The sequence below is a fragment of the Scyliorhinus canicula genome, chromosome 1 (assembly GCF_902713615.1).
Source record: "Scyliorhinus canicula chromosome 1, sScyCan1.1, whole genome shotgun sequence".
Taxonomy (NCBI): domain Eukaryota; kingdom Metazoa; phylum Chordata; class Chondrichthyes; order Carcharhiniformes; family Scyliorhinidae; genus Scyliorhinus; species Scyliorhinus canicula.
Genome location: NC_052146.1, coordinates 141,380,754 through 141,402,527, shown reverse-complemented (window position 1 = coordinate 141,402,527; position 21,774 = coordinate 141,380,754). Strand labels below are relative to the sequence as shown.

Sequence of the window (21,774 nt, the reverse complement as noted above, 5' to 3'; positions counted from 1 at the left end):
CTCCTGTGTTCTCTGCCTTTGGTCTCCTCACTATTCCAACTCAATGTAGACGCCATAAACAGAATTACATCTTTCTAATGGACATGTTCAAATCTCTTGTTGGGAACATTTATTTCTGATTAACTTCAAACTTTAGCCAGAGCTTCCAATTTCCTCCCTTCCATGACCTGGCTACAGAATGGTGCATGGTGTAAGAGGGAAAGCTTAACTCATGGAAGAGGCAAATAAAGAGACATCTTCCAGGTTTGTAGGGAATTGGAAATGTCAGTAGAAGAAATCAAAGTCACAAATCAAATTAAATAATGGTGACTATCAAGTTCCCTTCAATTAATTTCAGAGAATGGGTGGGGGGGGGGGGAGGTCTCCATTTTATTTTCAATGATGCTTTATCCAAGGGTATTTTGGCTTATTTGATAGATTAAATAATTTGTTGAGTGGAAATTGTAAATGATTGCAAAGATCACATTTGATGGGTTAAGCATAGCCCTTTCCTTCTAGTTTTGTTTTCATACAAGTGTGTGGCAGGCTACCTGAAATCCGCACTCTAATCTTTCTTTGTTACTGTGCACTGCATTCACGATTGTTGCACAACCGTGTAGTCTGCATCTTAAAGGGAACATTGGATGTGCACAGTCTGTTTGATTATCACACTGACCAAGACATTACAGATTACTGCACGAAGTGGAGCTCAGTGGAAACATAGAAAATAGGAGCAGGAGGCAGCCATTCGGCCCTTCGAGCTGTTCCACCATTCATTATGGTCATGGCTGATCATCCAACTCAATAGCCTGATCCTGCCTTCCCCCCACATCCTTGATCCCCATTGCCCCAAGTGCCATGTCCAGCTGTTTCTTGAAAACATACAATGGTTTGGCCTCAACTACCTTCTATGGTAGAGAATTCCAGACTGACCACTCTCTGGGTAAGAACATTTATCCTCATCTTTGTCCTAAACGGCCTACCCAGTTTACTAAAGACTAACCTCTGGTTCTGGGCACCCGCAGCACCAGGATGATCCTTCTTGCATCTTTGCTGTCTAGTCCCGTTAGATTTTTATAGGTTTCTATGAGATCGCCCCTCATTCTTCAGAACTCCAGTGAATACAATCCTAACCAATTCAATCTCTTCTCGCACGTCAGTCCTGCCTTCCCAGGAATCAGTCTGGTAAATCTTCTCTGCACTCCCTCTGGAGCAAGAACATCCTTGCTCAGATAAGGAGACCAAAACTGCACACAATATTCCAGGTGTGGTCTCACCAAGGCCCTGTATAATTGCAGCAAGGTATCCCTGCTCCTGCACTTGAATCCTCTCGCTCTGAAGGCGAATATACCATTTGCCTTCTTTGCCACCTAATGCATCTAGATGCTCACCTTCAGTGACTGGTGTATGAAGACACCCACGTTTCATTGCACATTCCCCTCGCCAAATTTATGACAATTCAGTTAATATTCTGCCTTCCTGTTTTTGCTACCCAAGTGGATAACCCCACATTTATCCAAACTATACTACATCTGCAATTCATTTGCCCACTCACTCAACTTATCCAAATCACACTGAAGGATCGCTGCATCCTCCTCACATCTCACCCTATTTGGTGTCATAACAAAGAATGCAAATGAGATGCTACGAATAATTACTCCTCACAGAATCTCTACAATGTCAGCCCATCAAGTTTTCACCTACCATCTGAAAGCGCACACTACCCAAGGCCCACTCCCCCACCCTATCCCCATAACCCCAGTTGACCTGCATATCTTTGGACACTAAGGGGCAATTTAGCATAGCCAAACCACCTAACCTGCATATATTTGAACTGTGCTAGGAAACCGGAGCACCCGGAGGAAACCCACAGAGACACAGGGAGAGCGTCCAAACTCCACAGTCACTCAAGGCCAAAATTAAACCTGGCACCCTGGCATTGTGAGGCAGCAGTGCTAGGCATTGCGCCTCTGAAAATAAATGATATGCATCTCTTTTAGCTCAAATCACCGAAGAACTTACAGTGACAACTCGTCAATATTAAGAGTATTGTGAACATATTTTATATATGGTCCCATTTTCTCCACCCACAGGAAAGAAATCAACCAGCGTAGGACTTGTAATAGAAATCATACTGAACGCAATAGAAATCATACTGAACAAAAGAGTCTATCAGAGACTAAATGTTCATTTAAGTTTGCATAATGTGAGGGCTAAGATTTTAGTTCATTCAGCACCACAACTATTTCAAATTACATCCATTACCTTCACTACAAAATGGCTTGTCAACACTTGAAAACTTTACAGTCTCTTTGACAATCTTTTCAGACCGACAGTATTCACATATTGCAACCACAGAGTTGATCCGCTTGTATTCATCACAACAGGATTTTCCACAGAACTGAGCCATTCTACCCTGTGAAGAAAGTTAAAGTTGACTGTTGACACTCTGGTGAAAATTACATCATATAAAAGTATCACAAAAATCAGTGAAAAGTAAATGATTTCACTTATGAAACGGAGGGTTCAATTAAACCAAAAAAGCTTTGCCCATATTTTTTTAAATACCAAAAGTATAGATTACTTATTTGAAAAAATATTTTACAATTTGAAATTGAAATCCTTATTTTAAAGTATCAAGAGATGCTTGGTCACAAGTTTGACATTATAGAACCTTAGAATCCAAAATACACTGTTTGCAGGCATCGTCATTTGGTCCGTAACACCCATGCTGGTTCTCTGAAAGAGCTATCCACTTTCCTGCTCCAATGCCCTTCAGAATTTTCTTTTACAAAATTTTATCTACTTGCCTTTTAAAAGTGATAATGGATTCTTTTGTCACTCATTTTTGATAGAGCATTCCATGCTGACAAATGGTTCCAGGGGAGGCACTTCAGTTAGGAAGAGAGATTGGAAAATCTGGAGCTGTTCCCCTTGGAGAAGAGAAGGTTGAGAGGAGATTTGACAGAGGTGTTCAAAATCACGAGGGGCTGGACAGAATGTATCGGGAGAAACTATACCCACAGGTCAAAAACCAGAGAACCCCGATTTACAGTGAATGGCATAAGAGCCAAGGATGAAAGAGGAAAACCTTTTTGACTCAAGTGGTTAGGATCTGGAATGCACTAGAGTGTGGTGAAGTAAAACTACATCGTAGCTTTCAAAAAGGTAGAATAATTATCCGAAGAGAAAACATTTGCAGGGGTACAGGGAAAAGGCAGGAGTGTTTGACTAGATGAGTTACTGTTGCAGAGAACCAGCACAGGCACAATAGGCTTCATTCTGTGCGGTGACCATTCTATAATTCTAAGTTTATTTTTAAAAACCTCCTTTTGTGCTTTGGCGATTACCTTAAATTTTACTTACTGACCATTATAAATAATTTTCCCCTCATCCACTTGTAATTTTGTGGTTTAGGCCATCTCTTAAAATTTTTGTTAAATAAAATGCAAGTATTATTCTTTCCAAAACCAATTCTCCACTTACAAGACTGTTTCACTGAAATTCATGCAGAGATTCCCAGTGATAGTTTTCCTGCTGTCTCATTAAATTATATAACCCAGTGGAGCGATTCATATGGAGAGGACAAAGCAAGCGGCACGGTAACACTGTTGCTTCACAGCTCCAAATTCCCAGCTTGGGTCACTGTCTGTGCGGAGTCTGCACGTTCTCCCAGTGTCTGCATGGGTTTCCTCCGGCTGCTCCGTATCCCCCCCACAGTCCAAAGTAGTGCAGGTTAGGTGGATTGGCCCTTAAGTGCTAAATTGCCCCTTGGTGTCCAAAAGGTTAGGTGGGGTTACTGGGATAGGGTGGAGGTGTGGGTTTAAGTAGGGTGCTCTTTCCAAGGGCTGGTGCAGACTCGATGGGCGAAATGGCCTCCTTCTGCACTGTAAATTCTATGATTTTAAAGTAGTTTACTCAAAGTGAAATTCAACGCTGAGATAGATTCCAGATATTGAACCTCTAAACATCAGGTATGTACATGTAGTACAAGTTGGGTTAGTGCTGAATCTCCATTTAAAGAAAATAATAGAGCCTGATCTCAGAAAGAAAAAGTGGAAGAGGAGAATTGGGCACATTAAATATGAAGGGTAAACTTAAATCCATTCTTCAGGAAATTAAATTTGAACATGACTACCACTTTCGACAAAGCTTCAATACGTCCCTCAACTTGAAAACACAGATTTTGGAGAGTTTACCCTTGCAAAGTGGACAGAAATACTAGACAACAGTTAAACCATCGTGCATCAGAAAATTTTACCTTGTACTCGAGCAGCTCAGGTTTAGAGGAGAACAACCGCTGGCAATACTGGCATCTCAATCTGATTAGTGTACGAGCCACTGTCACCTGCTGGGATTGTGCGAGCCTCTGTAACCCTGCTGCCGCTGATGTGGTGACAGAAGTTGAAGAAACCACAGGAGCACCAGCCACTACGGAAGCAGTTGATGGAATGTTTACCGCTAACTGACCCTGAGACAGGGGTACAACAGTTTGAGAGCCTGGGGCAGCCTGGCTGAATAATCCCTGTAAGAAAAATAAATACTAACAAAATCCATTCTTTTGAATACTAGGCATAAATTTCATAGAACCAGCTTCACAAAAAAATTCAGTGTAGTGAAACAAAACTTTTTCTGTCAATTGTAATTTGATTGTTCTGTTAAAGGAGGACAATTATAATCATATGATAAAGCTGAACATTTTACTTTGAATTACAAGTTGAAAATGAAAGGTTAACCACTGCATTCAGTCACCACTCATTAAGTCATTCAGTTGCATTATTTCCCCAAAAATATACTTACTTTATGAAGAAAATTGTAAACTTATGTTTTCTTACAGTTCAACCTAGATATCACCAAAAGTACAATACATTTCCAACTTTTCATTCAGCAAGTGACATGGTGCCTCAATACAATTGCAATTATACTTCGGGTGGAATTCTCCGCTCCCCACGCCGGGTGGGAGAATCGCAAGAGGGCCGTGAGACTCACGACACGCCCCCTCCCCGCGATTCCCCACCCCCCCGCTCGTAAGAATCGGTGCTCGCCGTTTTTCACGGCGACCCGGCGATTCTCCGGCCCGAATGGGCCGAGCGGCCTGCCGATCCCGACCGGTTCACGACGGCGGCAACCACACCTGGTCGCTGCCGTCGTGAACATGGGCGCCAAATGCTGGTTTGAAGCTTGTGGTGGGCGGAGAGGGGAGTGAGCACCACGGCCGTGCTCGGGAGGGGACTGACCCGCGATCGGTGCCCACCGATCGTCGGGCCAGCGTCTCAAAGCGACGCACCCTTTCCCCTCCGCCGCCCCGCAAGATCAAGCCGCCATGTCTTGCGGGGCGGTGGAGGGGAAGACGGCAACCGCGCATGAGCGGGTTGGAGCCAGCCAACCTGCGCATGTGCAGCTGACGTCACATAGGCGCCGCCGTCGCGTCATTCTTGGCGCGCCGCCTTGACGCGAGCATCAAGGCCCGGCGGCAGAGATTTACGGAACGCCGCTCCTAGCCCCCTGTGGTGGTTGGGGGGGGGGGGGGGGGTGAATAGGGTGCGAGGGGCGGCCTCCGAGGCCGTCGTGAAACTCGGCTGAGTTCACGACGGCCTTCCCGATTTATCGCGGGAGCGGAGAATTTCGCCCTTGATATTTACAACTGCAATTACACTTGAGACCTGCAAAAACATTCCAAAACAACAATACCACCCGAAGTGCACTACAGTTTCCTGCAGCAGCCCCAGGCTTTCATGTCCCTGAGCATGTAGTCTGAGATCTTGGGATGTGCCAGCCTGTGACACAATCATGGATAACACTTGGCACTGCAAGACCAACAAATTTCAGGCAGACGGAAGAGTGCCTTTTCTAGATTGATACTTGCCTTGGGATGCATCCTTGGGAACAGCCCGGAGAGCAGTGCCACGTGCCACAGAGTTGCTCAGGATGAATGTCAACAAACACCACTGCATCTCATTCCAGACCTTCTTTGCAAAGCACATTCAACAAGGTGGGTGATGGTCTCTTCCCCATCACAGTCATCTCAAGGGCAACTTGTGGAGGGTGAGACACACAATGTACAAGTAGGATCTGACAGGAGGGTTTTTCTCACCACCAGTGAGCCTATATCTTGGCGTTTGTTTGAAAGTTCTAGCAATGAGGTATTCTGCTAAATGACTTTGAAAGTCTGCGTCTAGCACACTACACCTAGGCTCCTGGCCTTCTCGACACATTCAAAATTAGATCCTTGGGACATAAAACGTAGCATGAATCTTATTAAAACAGGTTATATAGAAGGTGCGGTGAATTATAGTGCATGTACAGCGAGAAAGACTGGGAAAGTCAAAACAATCGTACAGAAACATAAAAACCAGCATAGCCAATTCAGCTCCTTAAGCCTGTCCCAGCATTCAATGGTATTACAGCTGATTTGTATATCTACTCCATGCACTTGTCTTGGCTCTATATCCTTTGGCTAGCAATAAATCAATGTCAGATTTAAAATTAATTGAGCTGGTATCCACTGCTTTTTTGTGGAACAATGAGTAACCAGCAATTCTACCGCCATTTGCATGAAGTGTTTTTTAAAATTTTCTTCTGGATGGCCTGGCTCTGATTCTAATGTTATATGCACTGCACTGACTAATGGCGGAAATAGTTTTTCTCTATCTACCCTATCAATTCCTTTCAAATTTTGAAAAACATCAACCACATCATCCTTTAATCTTTCATATTCCAAGAACGTAAGCATAATTTACACAACATCTCAATCTCCTCACAACCTTCTAAGGGATCTGCGCAGCACTCCTCGCTTGGTCAAATATCCTATGGTGCAGTGCTCAGAACTGTATATAACATTCCATATGTATTCTAACCAGGACTTTGTACAACGTACAAAGCATGCCCACATGGCTAGAACTAACTTACATTAAAACAACTGTACCACTACTGCATTTAATAGAGCTGACTTTTTTTAGTCCACTCACACATGCCAAAAGGGAGTGTGAGCAGATTGTCAAATAAAAACACTGCACACAACAAACTGCTTTTTGTTTTGAAGAAATCTACACCCCGTTTGAATTTATGGCCATTTCACAATCCATTATGATGAGGTGGAGATAAAATAGTGTTGCCAGATGTCCAAAACACAAAACAAACCACCACCTCTAATCAAACATATAGCTCCACCACTGGCACCTATCCGACAACGTGGAAAATTGCTTAAATGTATACTGACAACAAAAAGCAAGACAAATCCATTCCAGTTCATTATCACCCTAATCGGTCTGCTCTCAATCATGCAAACTGATGGACGGTCTCATCAACAGTACTATCAAATAGCACTTAACTCACCAATTAGCTGCTCAATGTTGTTCAGTTTGGGTTCTGCAAGGACCACTTGCCGCCTTGGTCCAAACATAGTCAAAAGAGTAGAATACCAGAGGTGAAACCAGATCCACCGTCCTTGGTATCAAGGCAGCATTGCATCAAACAGTCTTCGCAAAATTCAAGTCAATCATCTCAGACCCAGGAGATCAGTGGAGGAATCCCTCAGAGCAGTGTTCTATGCCTAATTACTTTCAACTGCTTCATCAATTAGTCTTCCTTCATCACAAAATATGATGTTTGTTAATAATTTCACTGCTTAGATCAGTCTGTTCCCATATGCAGCACAGTATGGATAACATCTAGACTTGGGCTGCAAAGTGTAAGTGGCATTCATGCCACAAGTGCCAGACAATGACCAGCTCCAATGAGAAAGAGAGTAAACCCGCTTCCCCTTGAAATGCAACAGCGCTACTATTGTTAAATCACCCATCAACAACAATGCAGGGGTTACGCTTACAGGAAACTTAATCAGGAAAAACATTATACCTGCAGTGGTCAGCACTGCTGCCTCAGTGCCAGGAACCCAAGTTCAATTCCAGCCTCGGGTGACTACCTGTGTTTCTCCCGTGTTTGCGTGGATTTCCTCTGGGTGCTCCGGTTTCCTCCCACAGTCCAAAGATGGGGTTAGGTGGATTGGCCATGCTAACCTGCCCCTTGGTGTCCAAAAGGTTAGGTGGGGTTACTGGTTTACGGACATAGGGAATGGAGTTCTGAACCTAGGTACGGTGCTCTTTCAGAGGGTCGGTGCAGACTAGATAGGCCTAATGACCTCCTTCTGTATTGAAGGGATTCTATGAAAACAAGATCAGAGGCTGGGAATTCCTCTACGAGTAATTCACCTCCCAACTCCATAAAGTCCGTCCACCAGCGAAAAAACACAACACAGGAGTGTAATGGAGTATTTGTTTGCCCAGTATGGCTCCAATAGAAGAGGTTGCACATATTTTTCATTGGTGTAAATAGTGACTCCTTGAAAGAGGCTGGCAGTTAACCTGATAATCAAGCTCTTGAACATTGGGCCATCAAAAATTAATGTAATACTACTAGAATTCTTTCAGTATAACTTTCCAGCAAAAATTGTGAATAGGATCAAAAGCATGCGGAAGAAATGACCTTTCCATTTTGCTACGTCATGTCACCTTCCTCAACATTAAATGCAAAATGCACAGAACACACTGGATGTCCAAAAGATTGTCCCGGAGCTAACAAAACACAAAGCTGTAAGGGCAGCACGGTAGCATGGTGGTTAGCACAATTGCTTCACAGCTCCAGGTTCCCAGATTCGATTCCCGGCTTGGTTCACTGTCTGTGCGGAGTTTGCACATTCTCCCCATGTGTGCGTGGGTTTCCTCCGGGTGCTCCGGTTTCATCCCACAGTCCAAAGATGTACAGGTTAGGTGGATTGGTCATGTTAAATTGCCCTTAGTGTCTAAAATTGCCCTTCGTGTTGGATCGGGTTACTGGGTTATGGGGATAGGGTGGAGGTGTGGGCTTGGGTCGGGTGCTCTTTCAAAGAGCCGGTGCAGACTCGATGGGCCGAATGGCCTCCTTCTGTACTGTAAATTCTATGATCTATGCAATAAGTTATACGGTGAAGGAGGTTGTGGAGTGAAGAGAAATTTCTTTTTTTTTTTTGAAAAATCGTACCTGAAACGATGCCACACAGTTATAACTGCAGAAATTCCGAATACTACCATCGGACATAGCAAGATGATACTGAGGTGTCATCGTCACTTTACAGTAATTGCACTGAACACTGGTACCTAATAAAATATAAACAGAAAATCATGTCCAAAATTTCCACATCAGCTATAAGCATCACCTAAAGGAAGAGAAATATAAAATATTAACTACAGTGAACTAATGACAGACTAAATAGTCCCACGTCACCCTACTAAACCCAATGTTGCATTTACTTCCATTTATGTGACTCAGTGCTCACATATCAAGGTCAAGTCAGGCATAATTTTAGGACGCTGTCAGTAGCTTATGACAAGATTTTTCTCAACAGAATGTTTGATTACAGAAGACTAATAAGATATTCTGAGCACGGGCTTCCGGTGGCGGCTATGAAGGAGTAAGCCGCACTTTTGATGACTCCCACTCGAGTTGGACTTTTGAACCTTTTCCCCCGATTTTTTACAGGACTTGAATTGAAAAATTAATGACAGAGACAATTGTGTACTGAATTCCCACATCGGTGCATGGAGAGGAGGACTAGAAGTGCTCGTAAAGGCAGAAACAGACGAACGGAGAAGGCTTGGGCTGAAGCTGCAGCGGGTGGAAGCATGGCGGAGGACCGCACCTCTGGCTTGTCGACCCAGTGGTCAACGGAGCAGCTGAAGCAAGTTATCCAGGAGGGCTTTGCCAAGCAGAAACAGGCCTGTTTGGACCCGATAAAAGAGTCAATTGAATGGCTGGAGCTTAGATTGGATGCCCAAGATCGGGCGATCCAGAAAGTAGAGAAGGCACTGGCTGACCACGAGAAACATCAAACTGCGGTGGAGTTGGAGGTGGGGATGCTGAGAGACCAGCAGAAAAGGCTCCTGGAGAAGGTGGAGGACCTAGACCCGCCTGCAGAACTTGAGAATCGTTGGGCTCCTGGAGGGGTCTGAAGGAGCGGACGCTGGGGCATTCATAGCGGACATGTTCGAGAAGCTGCTGGGGGATGGGTCATTCACCTGACCCTTGGGGGTGGACAGGACTCACAGACCATTCGCGAGGAAGCCCCCCCCCCTCCCTGAGGGCAATGGTGGTGAGATTCCACAGGTACTTGGATAAGAGCACATTTTACAGTGGGCCAAGCAGATACGGAGCTGTAAATGGGACAACAGTATCCTGCGGATCTATCAGGACCCGAGTGCGGAGGTGGCCAGGAGAAGAGTGGGCTTAAAAAGGGTCGCCCAGATCAGGTCGACACTTTTTAAGAAAAAGGTGAAGTTCGGACTGCTGTATCCAGCCCGTCTCTGGGTCACGTACAAGGAGCAACACTTTTATTTCAAGTCGCCCGAGGAAGCGCTGGACTTTGCGAAAAGGAAAGGACTGGTGGTGGACTGAGAACTTTTAAACTTTGCTGCAACGTTTATGTTTAAAAAAAAGTTTCTTGTTTTTCGTTTTGTGGAAGCTATTTGTAATGCCTTCTGTATTGATTTGGGGCCAGCTGCAGAGCTGAGCGAGTTAAAAGTTTACATTTGCACGGTTGGGAGATGGAAGTGTGCTTGTTTAGATGTTGGATCTCTTGCTTGATCTTTTCTTTGTTAGTGGGGTTTTTTTGCTATTTTTTCTGTCGGGCAATTATGTTTGAGTGGAGAGGGAACAATAGGTGGGATACTTTCTGGCAGCAGGGGTGGGGACTACCAAGCTAGCTGGGCAGGCTAGCTCACGGAAGCGTAGTGGGAGGTGAGCAGATGTTAGATTTATCAAATTTATATTGTGCTGTACGGGGGGGGGGGGGGGGGGGGGGGGGGGGGGGTGGGGGGGGGGGGGGGGGGGGGGGGGGGTGGGGAAGATGTTCTGCCTGACGTGGGAGGGACGTTTGCTAAGGGACAGAGAGGAGGGTCGGGGGTGGAGGCTGCCTGAGGGCAGGCCGGTGGGAGGCGCAGAACACGGCTGGAGACTGGCCCAAGAAAGGGGATGGCTGATCAGTGAAAGGGGGGGGGGGGGGGGGCAATGAGCGCCCCCCCCCCCCCCCCCCCCCCAAAACTAGGCTGATCACCTGGAATGTAAGAGGGCTAAATGGGCCGGTCAAGAGGGCACGCGTATTCGCGCATCTGAGAGGATTGAAGGCAGACGGGATAATGTTGCAGGAGATGCACCTTAGAGTAGCTGACCAGATTAGATTAAGGAAAGGTTGGGTCGGTCAGGTCTTTCACTCGGACTAGATTCAAAGACGAGAGGGTCGCGATCCTGATCAATAAGCAGGTGGTGTTTGAGGTGGGTAGAATAGTTTTGGATGTGGGAGGTCGGTACATTGTGGTCAGTGGGAAGTTGGAGGGGGTGCAGGTGGTACCAATAAATGTGTATGCGCCAAATCGGGACGATGTGGAGTTTATAAAGAGGATGCTGGGGGAGATACTGGACCTGGACTCGCATAAGTTGGTCATGGGAGGGGACTTCAACACAGTTATTGACCCCGGCTTAGACTGGTCAAGCTCAAAAACAGGCAGGGTGCCAGCAAAGACAAAGGAACTAAAAGGGTTCATGGAGCAGATTTGGGGGGGTGGGGGACTGATCTCGATACGGGCCCATAGGGATAAGGTAGACAGGGCAGAGACGGACCGACTGGGAAAGGAGATACTACAGATCAATAGGAGGTATGCGGAGACCCCAGAGGCAGGGCTTTTAAGAGAACGGCGGATGCTACAGGCGAGGTTCAGCTTGTTAACCATAGGGAAGGCGGTAGAGCAGCTGAGAAAGGCGAGGGGTGCGATCTATGAGCATGGGCAGAATGCTTGCACAGCAGCTTAGAAAGAGGGAGACAGGAAAAGTAAAGGAACCTGTTGGGAGACTGAGCAGGGGTGAATAAGGTGTTTATAGTAGGCTCTACAGGTCAGAACCCCCAACGGGGCCGGAGGGAATGAAGCGTTTCCTAGGGGGGCTGAATTTCCCGAAGGTGGTCGAGGAGCTGGTAGAAGGGCTGGGGGACCGGATCGGGTTGGAAGCGATAGTGGAGGGTCTGAACGCCATGCAGTCGGATGAAGCCGGACGAGTACCCAGTGGAGTTCTATAAAAAGTTCTCTGGGATATTGGGACCCTTGTTGATGAGGACATTCAATGAGGCAAGAGAGGGGTGCTGCCCCCGACGATGTCACAGGCCACGACTTCGCTGATTCTGAAGCGGGACAAGAATCTTGAGCTGTGTGGGTCCTACAGGCCAATATCCCTGCTGAATGTGGACGTCAAACTGCTGGCCAAGATTTTGTCCTCCAGGATTGAGGATTGTGCTCCAGCTGGTATTGGGAAGGACCAGAAGGGGTTTGTTAAGGGAAGGCAGTTGGTGGCCAATGTAAGAATGTTAAACGTGATCATGATGCCCCCAGAAGGTAAGGAGGTGGAGGTAGTGGTCGCAATGGACGCAGAGAAGGCCTTTGATCGAGTAGAATGGGAATATCTGTGGGAAGTGCTGGGACGGTTTGGATTTGGGCGGGGCTTTATTGACTGGGTCAGGTTGCTGTATCAGGCTCCTGTAGTGAACGTACGGACGAATAGGACAACATCGGACTATTTTAGGCTGCATCGGGGACGAGACAGGGATGCCCCCTCTCCCCACTGTTGTTCGCATTATCCATAGAGCCGCTAGCAATTGCACTGAGAGCTTCAAGGGGCTGGAGCACAGAGTCTCGCTTTACGCAGACGACCTGCTCCTGTATGTATCGGACCCAACAGAGGGGATGGAAGAAATCATGAGGATTCTGGGGGAATTTAGCCAGTTTTCGGGGTATAAACTAAATATGGAGAAAAGTGAGATGTTTGCGGTCCAGGCGAGGGGACAGGAGAGGCGATTGGGGGAGCTGCCGTTTAGAGTAGTAGGGGGGAGCTTTAGGTATCTAGGCATCCAAGTGGCGCGGGAATGGGATCGGCTGCACAAATTAAATCTGGCCCGACGAGTAGACCAAATGAAGGACGACTTTCGGAGGTGGGACGCTCTCCCGTTGTCACTAGCTGGAAGGGTGCAGACGGTGAAGATAACGGACCTTCCGAGATTCCTGTTTGCATTTCAGTGTCTCCCCATCTTTATTCCTTTTTTAAACGGGTCAACAAAATTATCAGTGGCTTTGTCTGGGCGAGCAAGAAAGGTGATGCTTGAGCGGAGCCAGGGAGAGGGCGGGCTGGTGCAGCCAAACTTTAGGAACTACTGTTGGGCGACGAATATAGCCATGATCTGGAAATGGGTGGTGGGGGGAGGGTCGGCATGGGAGCGTATGGAGGCAGCTTCATGCAAGGACAACAGTTTGGGGGCATTGGTAACGGCGCCTCTGCCGTTCCCACCGGCATGGTACTCCACCAGCCCCGTTGTGGCGGTCGCCCTGAGAGTCTGGGGGTAGTGGAGGAGGCATGTGGGAGTAGAGGGAGCATCGGTTTGGTCTCCAATCTGTGATAGTCACCCGTTTGCCCTGGAAGTATGGATGGGGGGTGCCGCAGATGGCAGAGAGCAGGGATTGAGAGGATGGAGGATATGTTTATAGAGGGGAGCTTTCTGAGTTTGAGGGCGCTGGAGAAGTTTGAATTGGTAAGGGGAAACAAATTCAGGTACCTGCAGGTGCGGGACTTCCTACGTAGTCACGTTTCAACCTTCCCGCTCCTACCACCAAGGGGGATACAGGACAGGGTAGTTTCCAGGGGTTGGGTGGGAGAAGGGAGCATCTCTGACACTTACAAGGAACTTATGGGGTCAGAGGAGTCGCAGACTGAGGAGCTGAAGCGCAAGTGGGAGGAGGAGTTGGGAGGAGAGATCGAGGATGGTCTATGGGCGGAGGCGTCGAGTAGTGTCACGCGTCCACAACATGTGCCAGGCTCAGCCCGATACAATTCAAGGTCGTTCATCGGGCTCACATAACAGTGGCCCGGATGAGCAGATTCTTTGGGGTGGAAGACAAGTGTGCAAAGTTTGCGGAGGGCCTGCGAACCATGTCCACATGTTCTGGACATGTCCAAAGCTTAGGGGATTTTGGCTGGGGTTTGCAGATGTCACGTCCACGGTGTTCAAAACAAGGGTGGCACCAAGTCCAGAGGTGGCAGTTTGCGGAGTGTCGGAATACCCGGGAATCCAGGAAGAGAAAGAGGCAGACCTTCTGGCCTTTGCTTCCCTGGAGGCGGAGACGGATATTATTAGCATGGAGGGACACTGAGCTCCCGAAGTCAGAGACCTGGCTATCTGACATGGCTAGCTTTCTCTGTTTGGAGAAAATCAAGTTCGCCTTGAGAGGGTCAATGTTAGGGTTCTCCCGGAGGTGGCAACCGTTCGCTGGCTTCTTTGCAAAAAATTAACGGTCAGCAGGGGGGGTGTCAGTTTAGCTTAGAGTTGGGGGTTAATGAAGGTGGGACCTGTGAGGGAGGAAGATGCCTTTTGCACTATGTTTATAGATGCATGTACATGGGTTGTTTTTTGTTATTGTTGTAAAACCAAAAATACCTCAATAAAATGTTTATTAAAAAAAAAGATCAAATTTGAACTGAGGAAGGATGGAGGGGTTCTACAATTCATGGACGTTATTCAATATGAACTTTTGAGAATTGGATTACATCGAACATCAGGGGGGTTGGGGGGAGCGGGGCTGTGTGTGTGTTAATGGTGACTATGGGTGATTCCTGATTCCTTTTTGTCATTTGTTTATGTTAACATGCGGGCCAATGTCTGGGGTTTGGTGGGAGGAATGGATCGTTGATATTGATATGGCGATTGACATTACATTCGCTACTGATTATTGTTTATTGTTGGGTGTAAATTTGGGAGAAAATGTGAAAAAGGAAAATAAAAATATTTAATAAAAAAACCACAAAAAAAGATATTCTGAGCACATTACATCTTCATAATTAAGAACGTGTTGTGTTTAAACTCAGAGAATTCAAATAAGTTGATTCAACATAATTAACTGCAGCCAGATCTCCAGTTATTTGACCATACTTCAAACATTCAATCTTTTCCAAGTGAAGCTGAATTAAAACAGATTCATATATGGGGTCCAGGTAGTTTGAAATACATGCAGGAAGAGAGACTTACCACCGGGACACAGTCATTTTAGCTCCCCTGTCTACTTTTATGTAATCCTTCTCTCAGGTAAATGACCTCAATAAAGGCCAGCTCCAAAAACAAAAAAAAACATTGTTCCACAAATGCAAGATTCCCTCATGCTGGTAAAGTTACATTTGGTGGATTGTACAGTCAGCTTGCATTACAAAACAATCATACTGACACACCTCTATGTCTTTGCAAATCCAAGGGAGACTGGTACAATCAGCAGACCCACCAAAAAGTGTATCTCACAACTTCAGACCCAAAAATTGATGGCTTCAGGGTTGTAAAATACACCTCAAAACGTGCAAAGGTTTTACAGTGCATTTTAAGAAATTATACCACTACCTTGTGTAGTCACCACGTGCACTCGAAATGCTGAAAGGCAGTTAACTGAGCAAAATAATTCAGCTTTTCCAAAAGAGTTTGTGTTTTCAATCATTTCGGCAGACGATCTCAGACATTTACACCAAGCACAGGGAGTAATCGTTGAATTTTTCTGTTACAAGAATAGCAAGTATTAGGTGCAAAACAAGGATTCAGATTGTTTTACTGCTTCACAAATAAGAGAAGCAATTTGAGCTGTATAATTCATCCATAATAGATGCCTAGATGCCTAATATCTGCGTTCCAGACTGGTGTCAGTGTTATGCATAGGCAGACAAATCACAAACTCCAACTTATTGCAGCAGTTCAGGGAGGTGGAGAAACAACCATTTATACTGGTTATTCAAATCATATGAGGAAAAATGCCCCCAAAATTTTATACATACAAGACCCACTTTTTATTGCAACATTGCTGTCATATTCTCCACACAAAAATCTCTAATCACACAATAAATCATGGTGCAATTCCACTAAGCAATAATTACAGCAACACATTATGTTGATATGAATATCTTTATGTACCATTAGGACAAAACTATAACCTTCTTACTTTTAATCATCTGAAATCACACAGAATTCCATACAAGCATTTTAAGATACTAACAGTAATTTCCCCAAAGGTTATTACAGGTGTTTTCTTTTAAAAGATTTACAGCATGATTGCAGTGGAAAGGGCAGCACGGTGGCACAGTGGTTAGCATTGTTGCCTACGGCGCTGAGGACCCGGGTTCGAATCCCGGCCCTGGGTCACTGTCCGTGTGGAGTTTGCACATTCTCCCAGTGTCTGCGTGGGTTTCGCCCCCACAACCCAAAAGATGTGCAGGATAGGTGGATTGGCCACGCTAAATTGCCCCCTAATTGGAAAAAATAATTGGGTACGCTAAATTTAAAAAAAAAAAAATGATTGCAGTGGAATAAGAATAGGATCAATACGTGGAGATAGGGAAGAGCAAGAACTAATCTTGCTGTGGCACTGTCCAGAATTAAACATTAATTTGACAAAGAGTCATTGGACTCGAAACGTTAGCTCTTTTCTCTCCCTAAAGATACTGCCAGACCTGCTGAGATTTTCCAGCATTTTCTCTTTCGTTTCAGATTCCAGCATCCGCAGTAATTTGCTTTTAAATATTAATTGCCAGCTTAGCCGAATGGTTGCAGTTTCACCAACAATTCAGATGGTCATGGTTCAAGCCATTGACACATTGGTGCACATAATCGGTGAAGTGCTGAGACACAGGAATGTTCTGGAGGTTAGACATTACACCAGAGTTTACAAGTATATATAAATATTAAAAAGTATGTTTCACAGAAGAGAATAAGAGTATTCAAAATGTCTCACCAATATTTTGCCCTCAACAGACACCAGTAACGGATTAATTGATCATTATCTAATTTGGTGTCTGTGAAACTTTGTTAACTGCAAAATGGCGACAGCATCTGTCACCGTGACTATACTCCAATTAGGTAATTAGTTAGGTATGAGGACTTCCGATGGTGGCCATAGAATAAGTGGTCGCACATTTGGCAGCTCCTACACGAGGCGGTCTTTTCGGTCCATTTCCCTGGTTCTCAGGCAGATGGTTTGAAGGAAAAACGTGCAGGAGTGGTGGAGGAAGACTCTCCTCTACCCATGAAGAGAGTCATGGTCCAGAAGTGGGTTATGAAAGGAGTTGCAAGAGCGAGAAACTCTTTATGCGACACGGGAAAAGATGGTAGAGAGCATGGGCTCGGCCCTATAAGCCAATGGTCGATGGAGCAGCTGGTGGACTTTTTGATCGAAAAATTCAGTCAGCAGAGGATGGAAGCTCTGGAGGACCTGGCGAAGGTGGTAGATCCACTGAGAGCAGGGATCGACCGTGTGGAGGTGGGACTGGAGACCCAGAGCCAAGCAATCCAGAAGGTGGGAGGAGGCTGTGGGGGAGGACGAGGAGCAGCTTACCTCGTTGGCAGCTGAATTTGGTATGTTGAGGGATACCCACAAGCGGCTCAAGAAGAAAGTGGAGGACCTGGAGAAAAGCTCCCGGAGGCAGAATTTGAGAATTGTGGGGATGCCAGAGTGCATTGAGGGAGCGATCGCAGGCTCTTATGTAGCCAAAATGCTGGAGACGCTCTCAGTGGAGGAGCCTTTGACCGGCCCCTGGAGGTTCATCAGGCGCATTGGGTGCTGATGAGGATGCCGCAAGCTAACAGGCTGCCCAAGGCAATGGTGGTGAGGTTACATTGATTCCTGGCTAAGGAGAAGATCTTCAGATGGGCCAGGCAGGCGATGAAATGTATCTGGGAGGTAATGAGCTCTGGGTACACCAGGACTTAGGTGCGGAACTGGCCAAGAGGAGAGCGATATTCAACCGAATCAAGACTGCCCTCTTTAAGAAGGGGGTGAAGTTCGGATGTTGTACCCTGGCTCACCTCTGGGTGATCCAATGGTTGAGTGTATTATTTTGGAGCACTGGAGGAGGCAATGGAGTTTGAGTGACGGGCTGGCAGGAGAATATTGAGCTTTGGAGGAGGCGTGAGGAGATGTAGGTTCTCTGCCTCCCTTGTTGGGGTTTTCTTTTGTTATTGTTATTGCTCTGTTTCTTTGGGGGGAGAGCCAGGGGCGAACCGCTTTTCAGTCAGGTGTCTTTATTCTTTCTTGTGGGTTTCTTTGGTGGGCTGCTGGAGGACCGAGCGGGGTGAGTGCACCTTTTCCCTTATTGTTGTTTGAACCATGGAAGTGCAGGGGGTTTGGGTGCAGGATGTTTGGTGCCGTGGACACTGACTCCCAGCCTAGCTGGGCGAGCTAATTCACGGAGCGCAATGGGGGGGGTGGGCAGGTGATTAAAGTATTAGAGGGGGTTGGGATTGTTTAGGGAGGCGGGGAGGAGACTGTTGACAGGAGTGAAATGAAATGAAATTCGCTTATTGTCACAAGTAGGCTTCAATTAAGTTACTGTGAAAAGCCCCCTAGTCGCCACATTCCGGCCTGATCGGGGAGGCTGGTATGGGAATTGAACCGTGCTGCTGGCCTACCTTGGTCTGCTTTAAAAGCCAGCTATTTAGCCCAGGGTGCAGGGGGGTTGTTGAAGGGCAATAAGGAGGGAGTCGGTGACGGTGGGCATCCAAAGGCAGGCCTGGAGGGCCGTGAGCCGGGGTCTAGCCCAAGACGGGCTTTGGCTGATCACATGGTATGTGAGGGGAATGAATGGGCTAGTAAAGCGATTGGGCCTGTTCGCACATTTGAGAACCTTTAAGGCGGATGTGGCATTTTTACAGGAAGTGCACCTGAAGATTGAGTGAAGGTTGGGTGGGCCAGATCTTTCACCCAGGATTAGACATGAAGACGCATGGGGTGGCAATGCTAATAAATAAGCAGTTAGCGTTTCAGGTGGGGAATACAGCAGCAGACTCAGGGTGGGGTGGGGGAGGTTTGTGATGGTGAGTGGGAAACTGGAGGAGATGCCAGTGGTCTTGATGAATGTCTATGCCCCAAATTGGGATGAAGTCGAATTCATGGGGCAGGTGCTAGGGAAGATTCCGGACCTGCACTTGCACCACGTACTTCTCCCATGTGCACAGGGTGTACTCCAGGATCGACTACTTTGTGATGGATAAGACTCAGCTGGTGGGAGTGGTTGGCTTGGAGTATTTGGTGATTGATGTCTCGGACCACGCACCACATTGGGTGGACTTGCAAGTGGACAGTGGGCGGGGGACAGCGCCCACAGTGGAGATTAAGGTTAGATGTGGGGTTGTTAGCAGATGAGGTGTGTGAATGATCGAGGGCCATTATTCGGGGGTATGTGTAGTGGAATGAAACAAGCGAGAATTCGGCCGCCACGCTATGGGAGGTGCTGAAGGCAGTGGTCAGTGAGGTGTTTATATCAATACGGATACAGGGGGACAAGACGTAGCAGGCAGAGATGGTGAGGCTGGTGGATAAGATCCTGCAGGTCAATAGGAGGTATTCTATGGGGAGAAGGCGTGTAGGATGTTGGCACATCAATTGAGGAAGCAAGAGACAGTGAGGGAGATCGGAAAGGTGAGCGATAAGACGGGAAAAGTGGTCTTAGACCCGGTGGGGTGAATAGGGTTTATAAGAGGTGATATGAATCGGAGCCCCTGGCTGGGGGGGGGGGGTTGCCAGGTTGGAGTTACCCAAGGTGGAGGATGACCTGGGAGCACCCTTAGACTGGTGGAGGTGAAGGAGGGTATGGGGGGGATGGGGATGAAGACAGGGAAGGCCCCGAGCCCAGATCGTTTACTGATAGAATTTTGTGAAAACCTTTTGGGAAATCTGAGGGCCCTGCTGATCAGGACATTTGATGCGGTGAGGGAAAAGGGGGACTCTCTCTTTCTTCCCCCCCCCACGTTATCGCAGGCCTCAATATCCTTAATTTTGAAGAAGGATAAGGACCAGAGCAGTGTGGGTCCATCCAATAACACTGCTGAATGTAGATGCCAAGTTGCTGGCAAAGATCTTGGCCTTGCATATTGAGGACTGTGTGGTGTGGGTGATAGGGGAAGACCACACAGGGTTTGTAAAGGGGAGGCATCTGTCGGCTAATGTTAGGCGTTGTTGATCATTATAATGGTGCCATTGGAGGAACGGAATGCGGAGGTGGTGTTCGCTACGGACGCAGAGAAGGCCTTTGATCGGATAGAATGGGAATATTTGTGGGAATTACTGGGGGGCAGTTCAGGTTCAGGCAGTTCGAATCGAGTCCGATTGCTGTATCGGGCGCCGCCAGCGAATGTAAGGACAGACCGGGTGAGTTTGGAGTATTTCAGGTTGCATCGTGGGATGAGGGAGGGATGCCCACTCTCCCAGTTGCTCTTTGCCTTGGCAATAGAACCAATGGCAATGGCACTTACGAGCATCAAGGGGTTGGAAGGGATAGTGCGTGGTGGGGTGGAGCACAGGGTCTCGCTATATGTGGATGATTTATTGCGGACTCATTGGAAGATATTGAGGGGGAATCATGGACATTTTGGAGGAATTCGGCCGGTTCCCTGGGTACAAGTTAAACATGGGAAAGAGTACGGTCTTCCCGATCCAGGCAAGGGGGCAGGAGAGGAGGTTGGGTGAGCTGCCGTTTATGGTGGTGGGGACAAGTTTCAGGGATCTGGGCATTTAGATGGCGCAGGGATGGGAGCATCTACATTAATTGAATGTGGCATGACTGATCGAGCAGATAAAGGGGAATTTTAAGAGGTGGGACGTGCTCCCACCGTCGGTGGGCTGGGTGCAGTCCGTGAAGATGACGGTACTCCTGAGGTTTTTATTCGTATACAAAACTCTCATTTTTATTCCAAAGGCTGTTTTTTAAAACAAACATTAATGCAGGCAATCTCGGGGTTTGTGTAGGCTGGGAAAGCTCCACAGGTGAAGAAGGTGCTGCTGGAGCGGAGACATGGGGGGCTTACCAAATTTGATGAAAGACGACTGGGCAGCCAAAATGGTCATGGTCAGGAAGTGGGTAGTGGGGGAGGGGTTGGTGTGGGAGCAGATGGAGGTAACCTCTTACAAGGACATTAGCTTAGAGGCACTGTTGACTACGCCTCTGCCATTCTCGTCGGCCAGGAACTCGACAAGTCTGGTGGTGGTGGTGGTGGCCCTGAAGGTGTGGGGAAAGTTGCGGTAGCACCTGAGGCTGGAGGGTGCCTCAGTTTGGACACCAAATTGTGGGAATCACAGGTTTGCTCCGGGGGTGGTTGGGGGCAGGGTTCCGAGGGTGGCAGTGGGCTGGATTTGAGTAGTTTGGCGACCTATTTGCCGGGGCAGCTTTTCGAGCTTGGAGGGATTGGTCGAGGCGTATGAGCTGCCCAGTGGGAATGGGTTCCGGTGCTTACAGGTGTGCGACTATGTGAGGAAACAGGTGCCGTCCTTTCCTGACCTGCCGCCCCCGGGTTGCAGGACAAGGTGGTGTCGAAAACAGGGGTTGCTCAGGGTAGGGTGTCGGAGATCTATAAGGAATTAATGGACTGGAAGGGTGCCTCGATAGGAGAAGTCAAGTGGAAATGGGAAGAAGAGTTGGGGAGGAATTTGGGGCTGGGCTCTGGGAGGAGGCTCTGAATGCATCCTCTTCGTGTGCCAGGCTAAGCCTCATTCATTTCAAGGTAGTCCACAGCACGCATATGACGGTGGCCAGAATGAGCAGGTTTTTTGAGGGGGTCGAGGATACGTGCAGGCAGTGGCCTGGGATGGGTGGGAAACCATGTCCACATGTTTTGGGCCTGTTTGAAACTGGAGGGATTCGCCTACGTTATGTCCGTGGTGCTGAGGGTGAAGGTTATTCCGAATCCAGAAGTGGCGAGAGAGGCTG

The 21,774-nt window shown here is 47.3% G+C and overlaps 1 protein-coding gene across 5 annotated transcripts in view; it reads right to left on the bottom strand.

Annotated features, from left to right (window-relative positions):
- LOC119968075 (zinc finger MYM-type protein 4-like) overlaps positions 1-21,774 on the bottom strand; it is a 385,591-nt gene that overhangs the window by 48,195 nt on the left and 315,622 nt on the right. For 4 of the 5 annotated variants that reach the window (XM_038801168.1, XM_038801166.1, XM_038801169.1 and 1 more), the window contains 4 exons: positions 15,428-15,581; positions 8,998-9,113; positions 4,241-4,504; positions 2,245-2,395 (listed from right to left, as the gene is read on the bottom strand). In XM_038801168.1, coding sequence (XP_038657096.1) covers positions 2,245-2,395; positions 4,241-4,504; positions 8,998-9,113; positions 15,428-15,581 — 685 coding nt within the window. The remainder of the gene's footprint in view (positions 1-2,244; positions 2,396-4,240; positions 4,505-8,997; positions 9,114-15,427; positions 15,582-21,774) is intronic. The other variant, XM_038801167.1, reaches the window with a different exon arrangement.